At 36.2% G+C, this 16852-nt stretch overlaps 2 protein-coding genes and 1 pseudogene across 5 annotated transcripts; all 3 read right to left on the bottom strand.

Moving 5' to 3' along the window:
- Positions 1-2050: 2050 nt before the first annotated feature.
- Positions 2051-8273, bottom strand: LOC117418078 (dual specificity protein phosphatase 13-like). 4 transcript variants are annotated; one of them, XM_034030652.3, is made up of 5 exons: positions 8156-8202; positions 7531-7554; positions 5026-5197; positions 4399-4619; positions 2051-2510 (listed from the first exon to the last, which is right to left on the bottom strand). In XM_034030652.3, exons 3-5 carry the CDS (start codon positions 5178-5180, stop codon positions 2296-2298), a joined length of 591 nt encoding a protein of 196 aa, XP_033886543.3. In that variant the 5' UTR covers positions 5181-5197; positions 7531-7554; positions 8156-8202; the 3' UTR covers positions 2051-2295. The 4 variants fall into 4 exon arrangements, with proteins under 4 accessions (XP_033886543.3, XP_033886544.3, XP_033886542.3 ...); XM_034030653.3 differs by lacking the exon at positions 7531-7554 and having other exon boundaries at positions 8156-8273; XM_034030651.3 differs by lacking the exons at positions 7531-7554; positions 8156-8202 and adding an exon at positions 7560-7738.
- A 1754-nt stretch (positions 8274-10027) lies between these two features.
- Positions 10028-11879, bottom strand: LOC131740141 (dual specificity protein phosphatase 26-like; annotated as a pseudogene).
- A 795-nt stretch (positions 11880-12674) lies between these two features.
- LOC117417625 (dual specificity protein phosphatase 13-like) lies at positions 12675-16046 on the bottom strand. Its single transcript, XM_034029773.3, has 3 exons — positions 15463-16046; positions 14818-15035; positions 12675-13772 (listed from the first exon to the last, which is right to left on the bottom strand). Exons 1-3 carry the CDS (start codon positions 15627-15629, stop codon positions 13576-13578), a joined length of 582 nt encoding a protein of 193 aa, XP_033885664.3. The 5' UTR covers positions 15630-16046; the 3' UTR covers positions 12675-13575.
- Between the last annotated feature and the right edge of the window lie 806 nt (positions 16047-16852).

Below are 16852 nucleotides of genomic sequence, written 5' to 3'. Positions count from 1 at the left end.
AGAAAGGGAGTACAGTAGGATCTCAATGTGAAAGCAATTAGTGCATTATGAGCCCACAAGGGGAAAAGGAACAGGGAAACCCTGCTTAATGAGGCTGTTTTACTGCGGGATAGTGACCCATATTCACCCTTGTATCCACAGTTATGAACACCACATGGAAGAACCACATATAAAGAATCGTCCAACTAAACCCTTGTGCAAATTCAAATACATTGAGCCTAAGGTGATGTGATCAACCTATACTCAGCTAATCTGTCTAGATAAATATGGTTATGGGGCTGATTAAGTTTTGTTTGTATCAACATGTTGCATTGCCTTCAAGTCAGTCTACCCCCATCAGAAATGTTATCTTAAAACATGATAATGCACCGTTTGGAACTAGGCTTTGCTAACCCACTGTAGCCACTTTTAATTTACCTGGTGTCTCTAGATCTTCCTGGGAATAGCATTTGCCTATTTATTTTTTTTTAGATACCTGGCATAATACCTGTTTTATGGATAATAGGAACAATGTCAGAAGACTATTTAAACAATTAGTGATTCCAGTGGCATAAACATCACAGTTTAAATGACATATTTTTTAGCGAAAGATAATAAATTAAAATAAAAACTGAAAGGGCCACTAAACTAAACCCAAACTTATGTAAAGTAACTGACAGATATGGACAAGCACAATGATGCTCAGGTTACCCTAAACCAGTTCAGTACAGTATCCCATTGTTGAGTAACAGAGACATAACAATTACAGAAAGAGAAAGCGAATCCTGGTGATTTAAATAGAATGATGTGTACATTGCTGCAGAGTGATATACTGAAGTATTCAGCTGCAACAAGCAAGGTGTTTGTTTCAAAGTGGAATAGAGTGGTATAAAGTTCTGAATTGCACACAGGCAGACCTGCAGGCACCCAGCCAGCCACAGGGGTTGCTGGTGCGTGGTGAGCCAAGGACTCCCCAGCCGACCTAAACCAACTCCCAATCAGCAACTTTAATAATACAAAGACATTAAACAAGATTCATGCTTGGGCTGACACATAGCAGATGAAATTTAATGTGAATAAATGCAAAGTCTTGCACATAGGGTGCAAAAACATTAGAGGCAGGTACAGCATGAATAGTAATGAAATAGAGGAGGCTATGTATGAAAAGGACTTGGGGGTTGTAGTGGATGAATCTCTTAAGCCAACTAGACAGTGCGGAGAAGCTATAAAAAAGCAAATTGAATGTTAGATTATATTGCCAAGACAGTTCAATTCAAATCTAGAGGAGTTATACAATGCACTGGTACGACCACACCTAGAATATTGTGTACAGTTCTGGTCCCCATATCATAAGAAAGACATTGAGTCATAGGAGAGCGTATAGAGGAGAGCAACACAATTAATTCCAGGATTGAAGTCTCTGTCATATGATGAAAGACAGAAAGAGCTGAATCTATATAACCTAGAAAAAATGAGAGCCAGAGGCGACTTAATATAGGTATTTAAAATTGTCAAGGGGTTTAACAAAGTAACTGCTGATAATAATTTTTCACAGGTCACAGTGAATAGAACCAGGGACCACGGATTGAAGCTGAAGAAGGGCATATTCAGAACTGAAAGGAGAAGGAGCCTTTTTATGGAAAGGGTGATGAACAGAGTTGTTGAAGCAGAGACCATCAGAAATAGACTGAATGCTGTCATGAACAATACTGTATAACCATCTCTGTGACCATAATAACACCTTTAGCTAGCCTCCTGGAGGAAGGACGGTCTGTTTAGCCATGAATTCCCAGAGGCTTCATTTCCCCTACTAACCTGGTTAGGGTTTTTTTGTTTTTCCTCTCCTGAGTGCTAACGGACAACGCTTGCATCAAAGCAAGCGAGCATAGGTGGGCTGAATGGCCTTTTCTTATTCGAGAATTTCTTATGTTCTTATTACAGACGTGTATATGTAGTTTGTGGCATGGTACGAAATGTCCAGTGTTGCATACACTTCTCTGTTGTTTATTAACAACTAAATGCAAAATAAATTAATAAATAAATAGAAATAAAAATAGACATTTTGGATAGCTGTACTTTAATATATTTTTATTAGTATTGGGACAATAAAACCAGAGAATAAAGACATGCCAGTAAATGCATAGGGCCGCAATCCAATTATTGGCACAATAATGGTTTATGAATGCAGCACCAAATCTTCTAAGTCTTCTTCTATGAGATGGCTAGTATGTTAGTTGTTGATAGATGAGTTTGGTTTGTGGTCTTCTACCTACAGTAGGATGTAGGTAGGAGACCACATTAAGAGACCTAAACATCTCAATTGCACTCTCTCCTTAATTTTCTTTCATCGTTTAATCTCATGTCTAATTTTTGAAGCTGGCCAAGAAAGCCCATATTAGGAGAGATATTCCTGTGTTCACTAACAGCCTTGAGGGCATCCACCAGAGTCTTATTTTCGTAGATCATCAGGAAGGCCAGCACCAGAGTTGCCGAGCGACTGAGGCCCATTGCACAGTGGACTAACACGTTGCCTGAAATAAAAAGCAAATTCCCTGTTCAGAGAAGTACACTACCATTTAATATCAATGACAAACAATGCATATTACAGATTCAGATAGCATCCTTGATTTTAAATAGGGTGCCTAACCTAAACAATACTGAAAATGGGGGCTTCTTTCACTAATGAGGTATTGACAGTTTTTTTTTTTTTGTAGACATTAATTAAACGATGACTGGTAAAGAAAATGACAACAGAACAGTTTGAAAATCAAACATTATTGAATTAATTAAACAATGTAAAGTTTGTGAACAGGATGTGTCATTTAACTTCTCTACGTTATGGAATGGAATTGCTGTTTGTTTAGAAAGAACACAGGATCTCAAAGAGCTTTACAAACTCTATAACTGAACCATGAAAATTTGGCAAATATTGTGCACCTGCACATAATGTGTGTGTGTCCCTCTCTAATAGATGACACACCTAGACCTCAAAACGGAAACTGTATGTTTTAAAAAAGTGGTTGTTTAAAAAGATTACCAATCCTGTCAATGTTGGGACCTGTGATAAGGTTGTATGTTTTGGATTTATGGACAGATGATCTTCAAATTATCACACTACTTTATAAAAAAAAATAATCCGGTTACAAAATGAACTTGCATTTTTATCTGCAGGAATTGAATTGGCAGGAAAGCAATATGAAAGTCAGAACGAGTTTGCTTGTTATGATGATAACAGGGTAGGTTAAGTCTGAACAAAATCCAGTTTTTAGGACAAAACTGGGAGGTCCTTCAAGCTGCATTGTTCCAAAACAGTGGTCAGTTGTAGACTAAAAAATAATGTTTGTTACTGAGTATCTGTCAGTGTGTTCCTTCACTGAAAACAGACCATGTAAAGGTGAGTTTGTTTGCATTACCAACAGCTAGTGTTAGCTGTAAGGAAACAAGGTTCAACACTTCTTGAAACGTGCGAGCCATGATCTCAATCTGTGAGCCAAATATGCACTCCTGCTGCTCCATGTAGAAATATGATTTTATACATCATATTTTAGGGTAAGAAACAGATAAAACTATGTGCTCACAAAGTTGCATAATTAAGTAAGACAATCTTGTTCTTAGTTATTCTTTATGGCAGCTGGAATGATGGTCCTCGGAGACCTGCATGTAAGGAGCAGAATGGATTACTGTTGGTGATCAACAGAGCTTCCCAATACTGATAATATGAAACAATGTATACCATCTGTTGGACAGACTTACCCTTGTTAACAATTAGCATCTTGATCTAACAGGCCAGAATCTAAAATGTTTAGTGAAAATATACAAACATTTTAATGACTTATTCGTTGTCATTCATGTTATAATATAATGTGTTATGTCTTGACATGATGTATTGTTTTGGGGTTTGGCTTTAGCCATTTAGCCATTTTCCTGGATTTGTGCTGATGTGTAGTTTGGATGTGAGTAATGATGTGAAATAGAAAGGAAAGGTAGAGAATAGGATGAGAGAAAGAGAGAAAAACAAAGTGGTGAAATAGGGAGAAATAAAGAGGGGAAAGGGAATTGTAGGAGAAAAAGTCAATATGACAGTAATATAAATCACTGTGCAGTGGAACAGCTTTATATTCTTGTATTGTTGTAATGTACAGGCCTGTGTTTGCAGGGATACATCCTCTGAATACTGTGATACCATGCCAGTTTGCAAGATATAAAGATATAAAAGTCTACTGCTATTAACTTAATATGAGTGTTATTGGTTCCAGTATTCCTAACTTATCCATTATCCAGTTCGTTCAGTTCAGTTACAATGTTGCCTTGTCGTCTGGTCTAGGAAAATAAATGTTAATAAAGGCTAATAAATGCTTCCTCACTGAGGATTGGACTTGTGATGACAACAGCACTTCAAACACAGTCTCAGCTACTTACCGCCAGGCTTCTCTAAAGCTTCCCTGATGAATTTAGCTGCAGAGTAGAAGAAAGGGCTGATATCAAAAGCTGTTGTGTCAAAAGCCTCAACCCCATGGTAGATTATGTTCATGTCCCTGTAGTACCTTGCTCCAGTGCAGACATTGTATTTCCCATCAGCAGCGTTTAGGATATGAGTGATTTGAAGTGACTGAAGTGACCTCTTGTCTTTAGCTGCCCATCTATTAAATGATACAATCATCGTTTAACTCAATGCTATGCTGTTCAGAACAACTGTCAGCTTTCTGCAGCCTCTCGACCTATTCTTATATAAAAAGAGAAAGATCAGAACCACTACCACTGGTGTTAAGACTGTGGCTCAGAAATACCAAAGCCACAGTCATGATCTCCGGAAGGAGAATAACAGGGATACTATTCTGCATTTCTATCCTCTATTACGAACAGCTGAAGTGCTCTATGCAGCTACTGTTTAAATCATTAAACACACTTTTTGTGAAAGGTAAATAATGCAGTAAATGCTTTAAAGCCATTAACAAACAACTTAGGAAAATGATTTGGACCCGATTCTAAAGCCCAATGCCACACTTAGCGTTCTACGAGACTAACGTAAATGGCTGTTCCTCTTACTTATCTCCCAGGTAGATTCTGGGCCACACTTGGTCGACATGGCCACTTGCTCCTCTTCGTGTCCAGAGCAGATGCTGGAGGTCCTGCAAAGATGGGGTTATGTATTCTGATTGGCTCTTGATGGCTGAGCTCACAGTGTTGTTGGTTACTGGCATTCTTCTGCTCTGTGCTTCTGTTAAATTGAATAAAATTGATTAAAATTGTAGATGAATGGTGGATCAGCTCAGCTTCTGATGTCAGAGTCTTTATACCTCAAATACCAAACAGAATAATTGTAGACATGAACTCGGGACTGTAATATATAACTCAGGACTATAATTTATAACTCAGGACTATAATATATAACCAACAAATGGTTTCTTAAGAACCAACAGTACATTCTGATACACAGCAGAGATACTAATTTATGTAGCTTGAACATCAGGGACAACCAGCGTTTTATTTTTGTTGTTGATATCTGAGTTAGGTATAATTAACCTGCTGGCCAGTCTGGTTTTCTTTGATCAGGTGTTCAAATGCTGAAACTACATTAGTGATTCCCTGTCCATCCCTACAGGTGCAGTGAAATGTCTGTGAAGTTACAAGTTCTAAAACTGTTTTTTTTTTGTTTGTTTTTTTTGCACAGTGGTTAAGACCCTTGCTTGGGGAGTGTCTGGTCATCAGTTTATGCCAAACCTCTGCGTGCTACATGATTGTATTACTACCAATACACAACAAGCAAAAAATAAGAAAACAATAGGTTGTTCCTTATGCTTATATTCCCTCTTTCTCAAATGCCAAGATTTATTTGAAATCAAATAGATCCACCAGCATCAGCACCTGCAGAAAATGTTGTTTTAACATAAACTCTGTTTTCCAGGGGCCTTGTGAATTTGAATGAATTCTACTCACATTTGTAAACTGTAAACAAGCGGTTAACACTCAAAGCAATTGAAATATGAAGCCTGATTTATCCAGGAGAGTTACGAGAGTGTCTGTAGGAACAACTGTTTGACATTAGACCCGCCTGCAGCTCAGTGCACTTTTCTAAATTTGGTATGGCTTGCAGAGACCACATCAGCATCTGTTCAACAGTTTATCCTTATCAGTCAGTTCTATAAATGACCTCAGCACTGGTATACTATACTGGCAGACATCAATGATGGCAACTATGCTGGATCAGAGACATCCTCCACACACTAAAGTCCCTTTTTCTTCAGAATTTCAAGTATGTTAGCACTCTGTACTTAACCTCATTGCTAGAGTCATGCTTACGGATTGTGATCTTGCTAGCCTGAGGCTCTTTTCAATGGTGATGAGAATTGACCAGTTTCCTCCCGAAGGACAGAACACATGGACCCTGCTTTGAGGGGGCTGGTGACATCTACTTAGTTCTTCCTATCAGAGCTGTGATGCTTGAAGATGTGTAGCTGAAGACATTGATAATGCTCAAAAGCAGGTCAATATAATTACAGTACCTACATTCACATTACGTGGAAAAACTTGCAACAAGCTTGTTCAGAATCAAGTGGATCTGAAGAAGAAACCTCAGTTTCCACAATGAAATGGGCCAGGACTTTTGCAAATGTAGTTTACATTGAAGGTAATTCTGTTATCTTCAAAAAGTCCATACCAAGTTCTCAGTAAATAGCAACAGCATAATTGCTGGAGATATGCATCCCAGGGCCTTGTTAAGTGTGCAAGAAGGTTCCTGAGAAGACCATACAGTAAGAGACAGCGTCAACTGTACTCATAAACGATCACCCCTCTTTCCTGCAGCAAATGGTAGCAGAGCTGTTCTTGGAAGCAACTGTAATCAAATTTGTTTTGAAGAATCCTTATGGCTCTAATATGTTTCATGATCTTTGCAGTCATTCTAATAATACATAATAAATAAGAATTGTGTTTTGATAAGGTTATTTGACAATGAGTTCAGAAGTATTTATATTAGTAAGCACCAACACCACCTAATGCACAGCAGTGTATTGCTAGGAAAAGGAAACTTGATTCAAAATAGCAGATCACTAGATGGTGCTAGCTCTTTCTTCTATTAATAAAGGCAGGCAACTGTAGAACTGATGAACAGCTCCATTACTCAAGTGAAAGCTACTTTGCACAAACTTAATAAAACACAGAGAAAAATGGAGAAAAAATTAATTCAATTGGAAACTACTTATTAAAAATATACTTAATCTCAAAGTCTGTTAAAAAACAACGAAAAAAACAAAAAGAAGTGATGGAGCCAATGTCATCTGCAGTACAATATGTTCCATTAATAAATTAAGAAAACGAGTAGTAACATTTTCAGTAATAATCATTTTTCTATTTACAATTGTATTAATTAAATACCATTTATTTGAAACATCTTAGTTAACAACACATCACACAACCGTGACTTATACTGTACTGGGGCTTTCAGGACTAGCAAGCATAAGGGGATCAAAATTTAAAAATATGACCTCAGCATTCGCAGTGTTACAGAAAGTAATTATCTGCATGCAGAGAAACTAATATAATTATACTTGCCTTGTCTTCTTGGTCTAGGATATACTTACGGGAGAGGAAAAAAAATCCAGTTCAACACAAAAGCTTTGTAATCTCTGTAATCATGCTGATTACATCATGTAAAAAAGGCCATGTTCAACTATCTGCCTGACGGTGTTTTCTATTTTAAAATCAAACTAGAAGCCAGCTTGTTCTGGCAGCACATGCTTGAGTCCTCCAGGTTCTATTGAGCAAGCAATGATTACTGCCACATGCATTGTACATGATTAAGCTGCAGATGATTAAAATAAACTGGTTCTGCCAGCAAGATAATCAGTTATAGTTGTAGTGTTTATTATTTATCAAGATATAAATGCATGGAACATTCACACTTGGCTACTTGTCTATAACTTCAAACCCTCAATCTTAAATTCTGAGGTAAACTTAAGAAACTATTTCACAAACAAAATGTTAGTCATTGGCATTAGCCAGATTGTTTTGTCAAACTACTGTTTTTACAGCAAACGAGGGATTAGATATCCTTGAAGAGATGAGAGAATAATATAATTATAGAAACATATATTAATAACCTTGTTTAAAACACCCAGAACATGAATATATAAAATATTTTAAAAGAATAGCAACTAATGTTTTAAAATGTTCTTACCTCTTGATAGCCTATTAACACTCTCACTGGTCCTCTTTTCATTGTGCTGGGAATCTTTTAATTGGTTTGTTTTTCACATTGTTTTCAGTATGCGTTGTTACTATATGGTCTACCACTGCCATCTAGTGCAGTGTATAGGTTGGCAGCTCTGATAAAAAGGCGAGAGTCTGTTTTGCCAACTCTAAACAAGATGTTCCTTTTTAATATTTCCACAAAAATGAATATCAAAACTTTTTTTTTATTTTTTAATAAAGCAATTCAACTTTTTGGAATTTGGAATTGGACCTTTCTAATATGAAGACTCCAAATCTACAGTCTGCTTATTTAGATAAGCTGTCATGGCCATGCACCTATAACCACCACATGAGATTTCTATGAAATGTGTTCATTGTGCAAATATACTGTTCTTTTCTGGAAAATAAATGTATTCACATATTCCAGGTTGGCTCCAATGATAAGCAAGTTCATATCATACAACATTTCAAAAGAAACATTTGGTAAAAGAGTGAATAATGTGTTTTAAATACCATTCTCAAAAAAAGTTTGTAGAATGAAGTGCATTTTTTCTTTTGTTTTATCAGAAGCAAAAAGACAATAATACGTTTTTTACATGTTAATTATAATTTTTGTACTTTTTTATTCTTCTGCTAAAGTGAGCAGAAATTACAAGTTGCATTCACCCAAAAACATTAATTCATAACACTGAGCTATTATATACTGTACGTACAAGTTCCATATGTTAAAAGCTACAGTATAAATATTAATATATACAATGGTTTAAAAAACCATTTAATTTGAACTTATCAGACATTTGATTGTATGTTGTAATGTACCCTGTACTATTCAGTTAAAATGTCATAACTGGCTAATATAATGTGAACAGAAACAGAATTTTCTTCTTGTTTAAAAATGGAAAGTTGCTGTCACCCAGCACCAGTGCAACACATACTTGAACCCACTAGCAAGGTGTCCAGTCTGCAAGTTACATATGGGTTACATAATGTACTGCTGGATGGATCGTTCTATACTTTCTTGGCCTGCTATTGCATAACTTTTCTTCAGGGTAATACCCTGGTATTATAATATAATGGTATCTAACTTGTATGTTATTATGAAACACAGGTATGTATTTAGTTACATTAATATTTTACTTTTCTTCCAGAAATTGTCCAGTAGTGGGTTAATTGTGACTCAGTGCACATTAGTGTACAGCAAAGCCATAAGTAAATATGAACCCACACTGTAAATAATACTCAGTCCCACCCTTTATAATGACTGAAACAAGTTGTTAGTATGGTATGCACCACTTGGAGGAAATAATTTATATGACAGGGTGTAGCAGGGCAGCGCCCTGCCTGTAAATAATATTGTTGTGTGGTGATTTGGTGGTGGTTGGCAGGGATGGGGTTAATTTCCTATCCCTGCCAAAATACATGTGAGAATGTGGCTGGGGCTAATTGAATAATTGATAATGAGGCTCCAGCCACATGCTATAAAAAATGAAAATGCTTTGTTTGGTGGTGGGAGTTGCTGAGTGAATAGTTTGGTGGTGTGTGGCTGCCTTTTTGTTAAAGGTTCAAGTTCAGTGAAGGCTCTGCCCAGCCTGAAAAGTTTTGTGTTTGTTTAACTGTTTTATTTTTGCTCTGTGAGCAGTGTTTTGATTTCCTTTTGTTATTAAACCGCGCAGCAGCGCTTTATCTGCAGTTTCCTTGTCTCTTAGTCTCTTTGCCTGCCGAATACCATCTGGGCCCGCGACGCTACCCTGTCACACAGGGAAAAATTACAGTAACACCCAGATCCAGTGGAATATTCCACAGATATTCCTTCTTTTTACTTCTTTCTTTCTTTTGTTTCTTTCTTTTCCACTTGTCACTAAATAAGCTGACACATTCTTAGTTTGTTTTGTAACTAGATATCCAGATTTATTAACTGTTTTAGAAAACCTGTTTGGATAAATTGCTCTGGTTTGAATAACTTTGTGAATGGTGTCCTGCAGTGAGAGATGATGATGTAGCATGAGGTAGGCCTCATGGTGACAGATCTGCTCATCCCCAGAATGCAATGCACTAGACCTTTCCTGTAACAAGTAACAAATGGGTATATAACAAAGCAGATATGATTGGTGATAATTCATTACAGACCTGGACAAAGATTAATATTAAAGTATCTTATTTGACTTGAAATAATAAGAAATGTATTTTGTTCCACACAGAAAAAGAGTAATTATTTTAACAAACGTATAGGCTCGTACCATCTTTTTCTTCAGTGCTTTGTGTATAAACTGAGATGCAGCCTTGAAGTAGATCAAATTCAGGGGAATCCTCTGCAGCTATGCCATAATGTGTATAAACTGAGCTGCAGCCTTGAAGTAGATCAAATTCAAGGGAATCCTCTGCAGCTATGCCATAATACTGTATCTTCTTGCCATAGAAGCTTTGGTGGCCCAAACTTCCCTGTTTGGAATGTGTAGCATTTAATACGTGTGTGATACCCATTCTCTGTATTGCTCTGTAGCAAGACAAAACATATTGGTTAATGGTATGGTGATAACGATTGCACACTTAGTTTTTAAAACTAATATGGTTAAAACTGGCGTTGCTGCTTTAAACTGTAAATCATATCACATACCCTTAGCTTAAGAGTTCTGTTAGGTTACATAGTTACACAATGAGCACATTTGTTGTTATCATTAGTTGACTCCAGGACTAAATTACTTGTAATACCTTAGGGCTTTATGAGTCAGTGTAAAGGTCTCACCGTAGACAAATAATAAAGTAAGGCAAAGGCCACGGTGTAAGTATAAAGTAAACAGCATACTAAAAATATAGAAACAAAACAAATATTATTTCAAATCCTTACACTATGAAACATACTAATTTGATGGCTTTGATCCACCATTAATAAACACATTTCAGTTTCCTCCTAGAAAACTTTGAATATGAAAAGTAGATGGTTCCCCCATAGCGCCACACTGCCACCTGTAATTCTAACAAAGTACTCACACATTTCCAATATAAAGGTTAGGCCAGACTTTGTCTGCCCTGTTTCTTAAAATGGCTGTGTTTCACTGTCAATTAACACAATCAGTCGTCTCTCACTCAGTCCACTCGCATGGCCATGCACAGTTGTAGTAAACTAGCCTAAAAACCATGAGACCTCTTGAAAGTAGCCCAAAAAGTACCAACCAGTGACTCCTAGATATTTCCTGTGACTGTCTTTTTAAAGTAGCCCAATTCCGCGGGAAAACCGCACACCTGGCAACTCTGGGTGAAGGTGCCAGTTTATCCTGCCTGCTGCCACTTCTTTAATGTTTCCAGCAGCCCGAGATGCATTTGAACAGGTGTTTCTTTAGATATGTAAGACCTTCTTTCTGAGCTCATTTCAACAAACTGAATTTAGCATGGTAAGAATAATGAAGCAGGCCACAACAGCTGAGATGTTCACTATAAAAGTTCCACCACCTTCCCTTCCCCCGAATATTTAAAAAATGCATTATGTACTGTATGCAGTTGTATGTGTTACATACTAAGCTACCAAAGTTCATATACTGTATGTGTCAGGGGAAGCAAACCCTGAAGCAACCAACATGTAAACTATTTAGATTATTGCAATTCTTTCCTCTAGAAGCTGCTAGGGTCTGCCCAATGTATCTTGCCGGCTACCTGGCCCTTCCACTCTTTTTATTCAGGCACTGTGAGAGACAGCCCTGCTTGCGATACGTCATTGGAAAGAGGAGATTCAGACCCATAGATATAGAAGCCTTCTATATCTATGTTCAGACCTTTAAAACAAGGTCCTACATGTGTATTTCCGGTAGATGACCATATTAGTAGATAGCCTTGAATGTGAGTGCTTTGGACTGTTACTGCTGTGCTGAAAATAGACCTACCTCGGTGTAGTAAACAAACATTTTCACACAAAATCTTTACAAAATAAGAGAAATGGCGACATCGAAGGCACAAGGAACTATTTTCCGATAAATATATATATATATATATATGTTTTGTGGATCAGAGGACGAGGCAAGAGCTGTTTAGGGTTATGTTGCCCTGGTCGACACCTTGCTGGCTGTTCAAGCCACAATTAACATCTTGTGCCACGCGGGTGCCTGGGACGAATAATTTGAATGTTTTTTTGTTTTTTTCTTCTAAAAAGCGTCTTTTTCTGTGGTTTTTGTTATCTGTATTGAACAGGGTGAGTTTCAGACTATTTTACTTTTTTAAGTAAGCTTAGAGTGTGCACATTCATTTCATGTATGACATGTACCTGTAACCTGTAAAGTCTAAAATCCTATTTCAAACCAAGAATTCCTGTTTGCCAGGAAGGGTTATTATTTAATGCAATTATAATGAGTTGAAAAATATAAATAATTTAAGATATAATCCTGCAGAGATTCATCCTTACTGTGCCCAATTGATTTTAAATGTCCTGGAAACCGAGGAAAGCCTTTTCCTGTTGATAATGTCTGCTTTGAAGATGAATGAAATCTAAAGCAGAGAGTGTCATTTTGAATTTGTAAAGTAGGCTCTATAGAATGTACAGTTGTTTGCATTAGTTTGTAGTATACCAGGAATGCAAAATTAAAACACTTGTTTTTGGCATGCTTTATAAAACTTTGTTGTTACCGGGCTACATGCAAAGTTATCAACAATAACTCATAGTATATTTTCATATACATTAAAATAACATTATATAATTTGCTCTTTAAGCTTTTAAAAACAAAAACAGTTCTAAGGGATAATTTCCATTAAGCTAAACCATTTTAACATGTAACAACATACAGAGAAACCAAACCAGAGACTATGCAATTTAGCAAAATCTGCTGCAACTGCAATAGGCCTATATCTTTGACTATTATAGCTGATATCACATAGATGATGAAATCAATTGCTTTTTCTGTACAAAGGATAGAGGCAAAGTATAACACACAGTTTTAGATTATATTATTCATTTGCAAATCATACAGTGGGAGCCTTACACCAAAGCATCCAGTTCTGTATTCTTCACACTGACAATAGCTCTATTCACTCTGTGACAAAGGAGATCAGCAGTGTCTTGCACATTGCAATTTAAACTGTGCTTGCAAGGCTGAATCTGTGAATAAACGTCATTGAAAACCACATCTGAACATTAGTATTTACAATTATATGTTTACTTTGTCTCTTTTCTCAGACAATTGAACATTATTCTGTAATGTTTCAAACAGCTTATAGACCAATCGTCAACACATCTGTTGGCCACATATTACAGCACAGCATTATGATTTAGTTCAGATTAGTCTGAAAAACACATGGATCTTACAGGTATATTGGGGTCATGTACTGTATTCTAGAGTTGCCTGAGAACACTCAAAACATACAGAAAATACCAATTTGATAGCCAGTAATACTCACATGCAAGGACCTATATCCCTATTCAGTTTAACATCTTTCTTTATGTAAATTGATATCTAAAGTCTGTAACTGTTTGAGGAAACCCCTGTTTGGAAAAATCCACCTGTTTTCCTTCACTTTTTTGATGGCATCAACCAAGGAGAAGTGGTGATAAAGCATTAGATAGGCCAACACCAAGGAGGCAGATCTGCTCACTCCTACAGCACAGTGCACAAAAATTTTGGCTGTGAAGTAAAAAACAGAAATCTCGGATTAGGTATTATGAAATCATTATGCAGTTTTATAACTACTTATAATTTGGTAAAACTACCAGAAACTTACAGATGCAATTAAAGGGGTTGTAGCTAACAAAATATACCATAAATCTCACCTGCTGTGCTGCCTTTATTTGCTATAAAGGTTTCAAAACTTCATAAATTATCAAAAGAAAGCACACAACAGGTTGGATTTATGGAATGATTTCATTAGCTATAACCACTTTAATACATATCATTTTATTGCTATTGAGGCTAAAAAATAGCATACTTATTTCAAAATATAATATGCATATAATAATATTATTCCTTTTTTAAATTGTCATTTGACTAGTTTCACAGACACCGATTAGCACTACCTTAAGATTTGTGATAACTGAGATTTCCAAATATTAATGGTTGAACTTCCTTCACTCTTTAGAAATTGCACATGAGCAGTGAAAATGTAAGGAGCTTGGTATGTGAAGGCAATGGAAAACTTTAAACTGAAAACAGCTTCTGATACCAAAGTTCATGTTTCGCATTCCTTTGCTGCATGCCTCATTGAAAACTAAACCAAGTAGGACTGTACACACTAGCATAACAATTGCAATTATGCCTGGGTCTTTCCTGCTAGCTTTTGCTGACTAAATCATATTGCCAAAGGTAAATGCCAAGTTCGTACTTTACAAAAATGTCCATTAAATTAAAACCCTATTTTCAAAAGACAGAAGTTTATTTTTATTAATTGAAGTACATCAGTGTTCTGACATTTTCACATAAACAATAGTTTTTCAGGTGCTTTGGGACATTATTTCATAAACAGGTTGCATTGTTTGATAAGAGATTGCTTTCACATGTGATGAGGTAATGACTTGGTGGTCATGCTACGGGTTTCACAGGAAATCCAGAAGGCTGTTATCAACCAACCATTGCCATACAACTGTTCTTATGATGCATTTTCTTGATCTACTCAACAGTTTAATGGCAGGAATACAGATCATGAATAGTACACTTAGAAAAAAAAGATTCTTACCCCCTGGAGAATTGATTGCCTTATGTATATAATCAGCCGACGAATAGAAATATTGACTCAGGTCAAAGTCTGGCAGATCATTAGCTGGGACCCCATGATAGTCTATAGTTGTACCATAAAAATCTTGACTTCCTTTGCAGCACATTTTCCCATGAGCAGCATTTAGAACATGAGTGATCCCCATCTTCCACAGGCCATATCTATCATGAGCCATATACCTGCAACAAATAGAAAAATAACATTGAAGTAAAACACTTAAATCAGTCTTACCTATTGTGGCTATAGGGGAAGCAGTAAAAATGTCAAGCATTGAGAGATATGAAAGAAGTCAATTAAAATGCACATTACCCCAAATACCAAATACTGTGTCAACCAGAAGAGTGTTGCAAGAGTTACTGTGGGAGTGGCACACTGTATTTGGAACATCTGTAGATTATTAGTCGACTGTACAATTTGAACATTTTAAATAGAAAATCTGAAACCGATCCTAAATAAGGGATAAACGTCAGCCTTTTCAAATCTAAAAAAAAAAAAAAAACATTTTAATTTTTACTATTTTAGTTAGAAATAAAAAAACACATTCATGGATCATTTTAAAATAGCACACCATAGTACAAACTTTGCAAAAGCCTTCTCTGTACTTACATATCCCCAAGGTAGATGTTAGGCCACACTTCATCTACATGTCTACAGGAAGATTGGTCACTATACAATATATCTTCTAGTTGTTTAACAGATGGTGTTTCAGCTTCAGTGCTAGAGTTTTCAAAAGATTTTGATGAATTACAATGTAATATTTCTTCTGTGGACATTTTGTGAGTTGATTTGTTTTCTCATTTCATCCCCATGTTTTTTTTCCCCAGCAGCTTGTTTATTTTTGATTTGACATGTCTGCCTCACATTACTGAGACATCTGTCAGCAGGTGCAGAGTGCAACTCTTATACAGCAAAACACAAATCTAACTTATACTTACTTTGAAGTTACTTTGAATACAAGGAATTGTATTATTAGGTAGGAAATAGATACATTTGTTGCTACCATTTTAATGTAAATTAATTTTAAAGGCATAAACATGACACTAATGTGTGTCATTAGGTTTTTGTGATGTGTAAACTGGGTGCGAGTTGTTTTGGTGACACCAGGTATTTCAGAAGTTTGGAACCATAGACTGCAAGAGTGGCAATACGCAAATGTTTGTTTAAATTATTTTAAAATGTTTGTACCTTTTTTTTTTCTTTTTTTTTTTTAGATCTAACAATATTATTTTCTACTAAAAATCTTTTGTGTCTTTGTTTGTAATACCTGGAATTTGGAATATGCATATTTAAAATATAATGCCATATAATAACTACATATGCCTGATACAAAATCTCTTCCTATTTGTGTGGCCTATGACACAGGAAGTTAAATAGCAAGAGGATACAGTTGGAATTTGTTCTCATCTAGGGAGGTATGACACAGGCCCGGTTTTTGGAACCGCATAAGAGTCTCGCCTTTTGATTGGTCCTTGTCTATCACAGGAATATGACGTCAACACGAGTGGGAAAGGTTGGCGTCGTTGTGATCAGAGAGAGATCTGCTTTCCAGAACCCTTCAATTAAAATATAATGTGGTATTTTGCTGTACTAATATAACAAACTATGGGTGACTATTACTTTATATAAATTGTCATGTTATGCACGAATGTAAGAATTGGCTTTCTGTGGTGATCTACTTTTTTCTTTCAAATAGCATGTATCTATAATCATTTGCATGATTTATTTTAACTGCAAATATACACTATATCCTGCCCACTATTACAGTTTTGTTACATGATTCATTAGTTTATATGTAATGTAATCACAGTTTTACATATAGACTGCTCATTCTCAGGGTTTTGGGACGTTTTGCTTTTATAACGCCCCAAATTCTGGTCCGATTTGGTTTACAGATAATGTCCCAAATTGTGGGCCGATTTAGTTTTCAGATAACATCCCAAATTCTGGGCCGATTTGGTGTTTAGATAACGTCCCAAATTCTGGACCGATTTGGTTT

Source organism: Acipenser ruthenus, chromosome 13 (assembly GCF_902713425.1).
Source record: "Acipenser ruthenus chromosome 13, fAciRut3.2 maternal haplotype, whole genome shotgun sequence".
Lineage (NCBI taxonomy): Eukaryota > Metazoa > Chordata > Actinopteri > Acipenseriformes > Acipenseridae > Acipenser > Acipenser ruthenus.
Note: the sequence above shows the minus strand (reverse complement) of the source record. Positions and strands in the feature narration are given on the sequence as shown.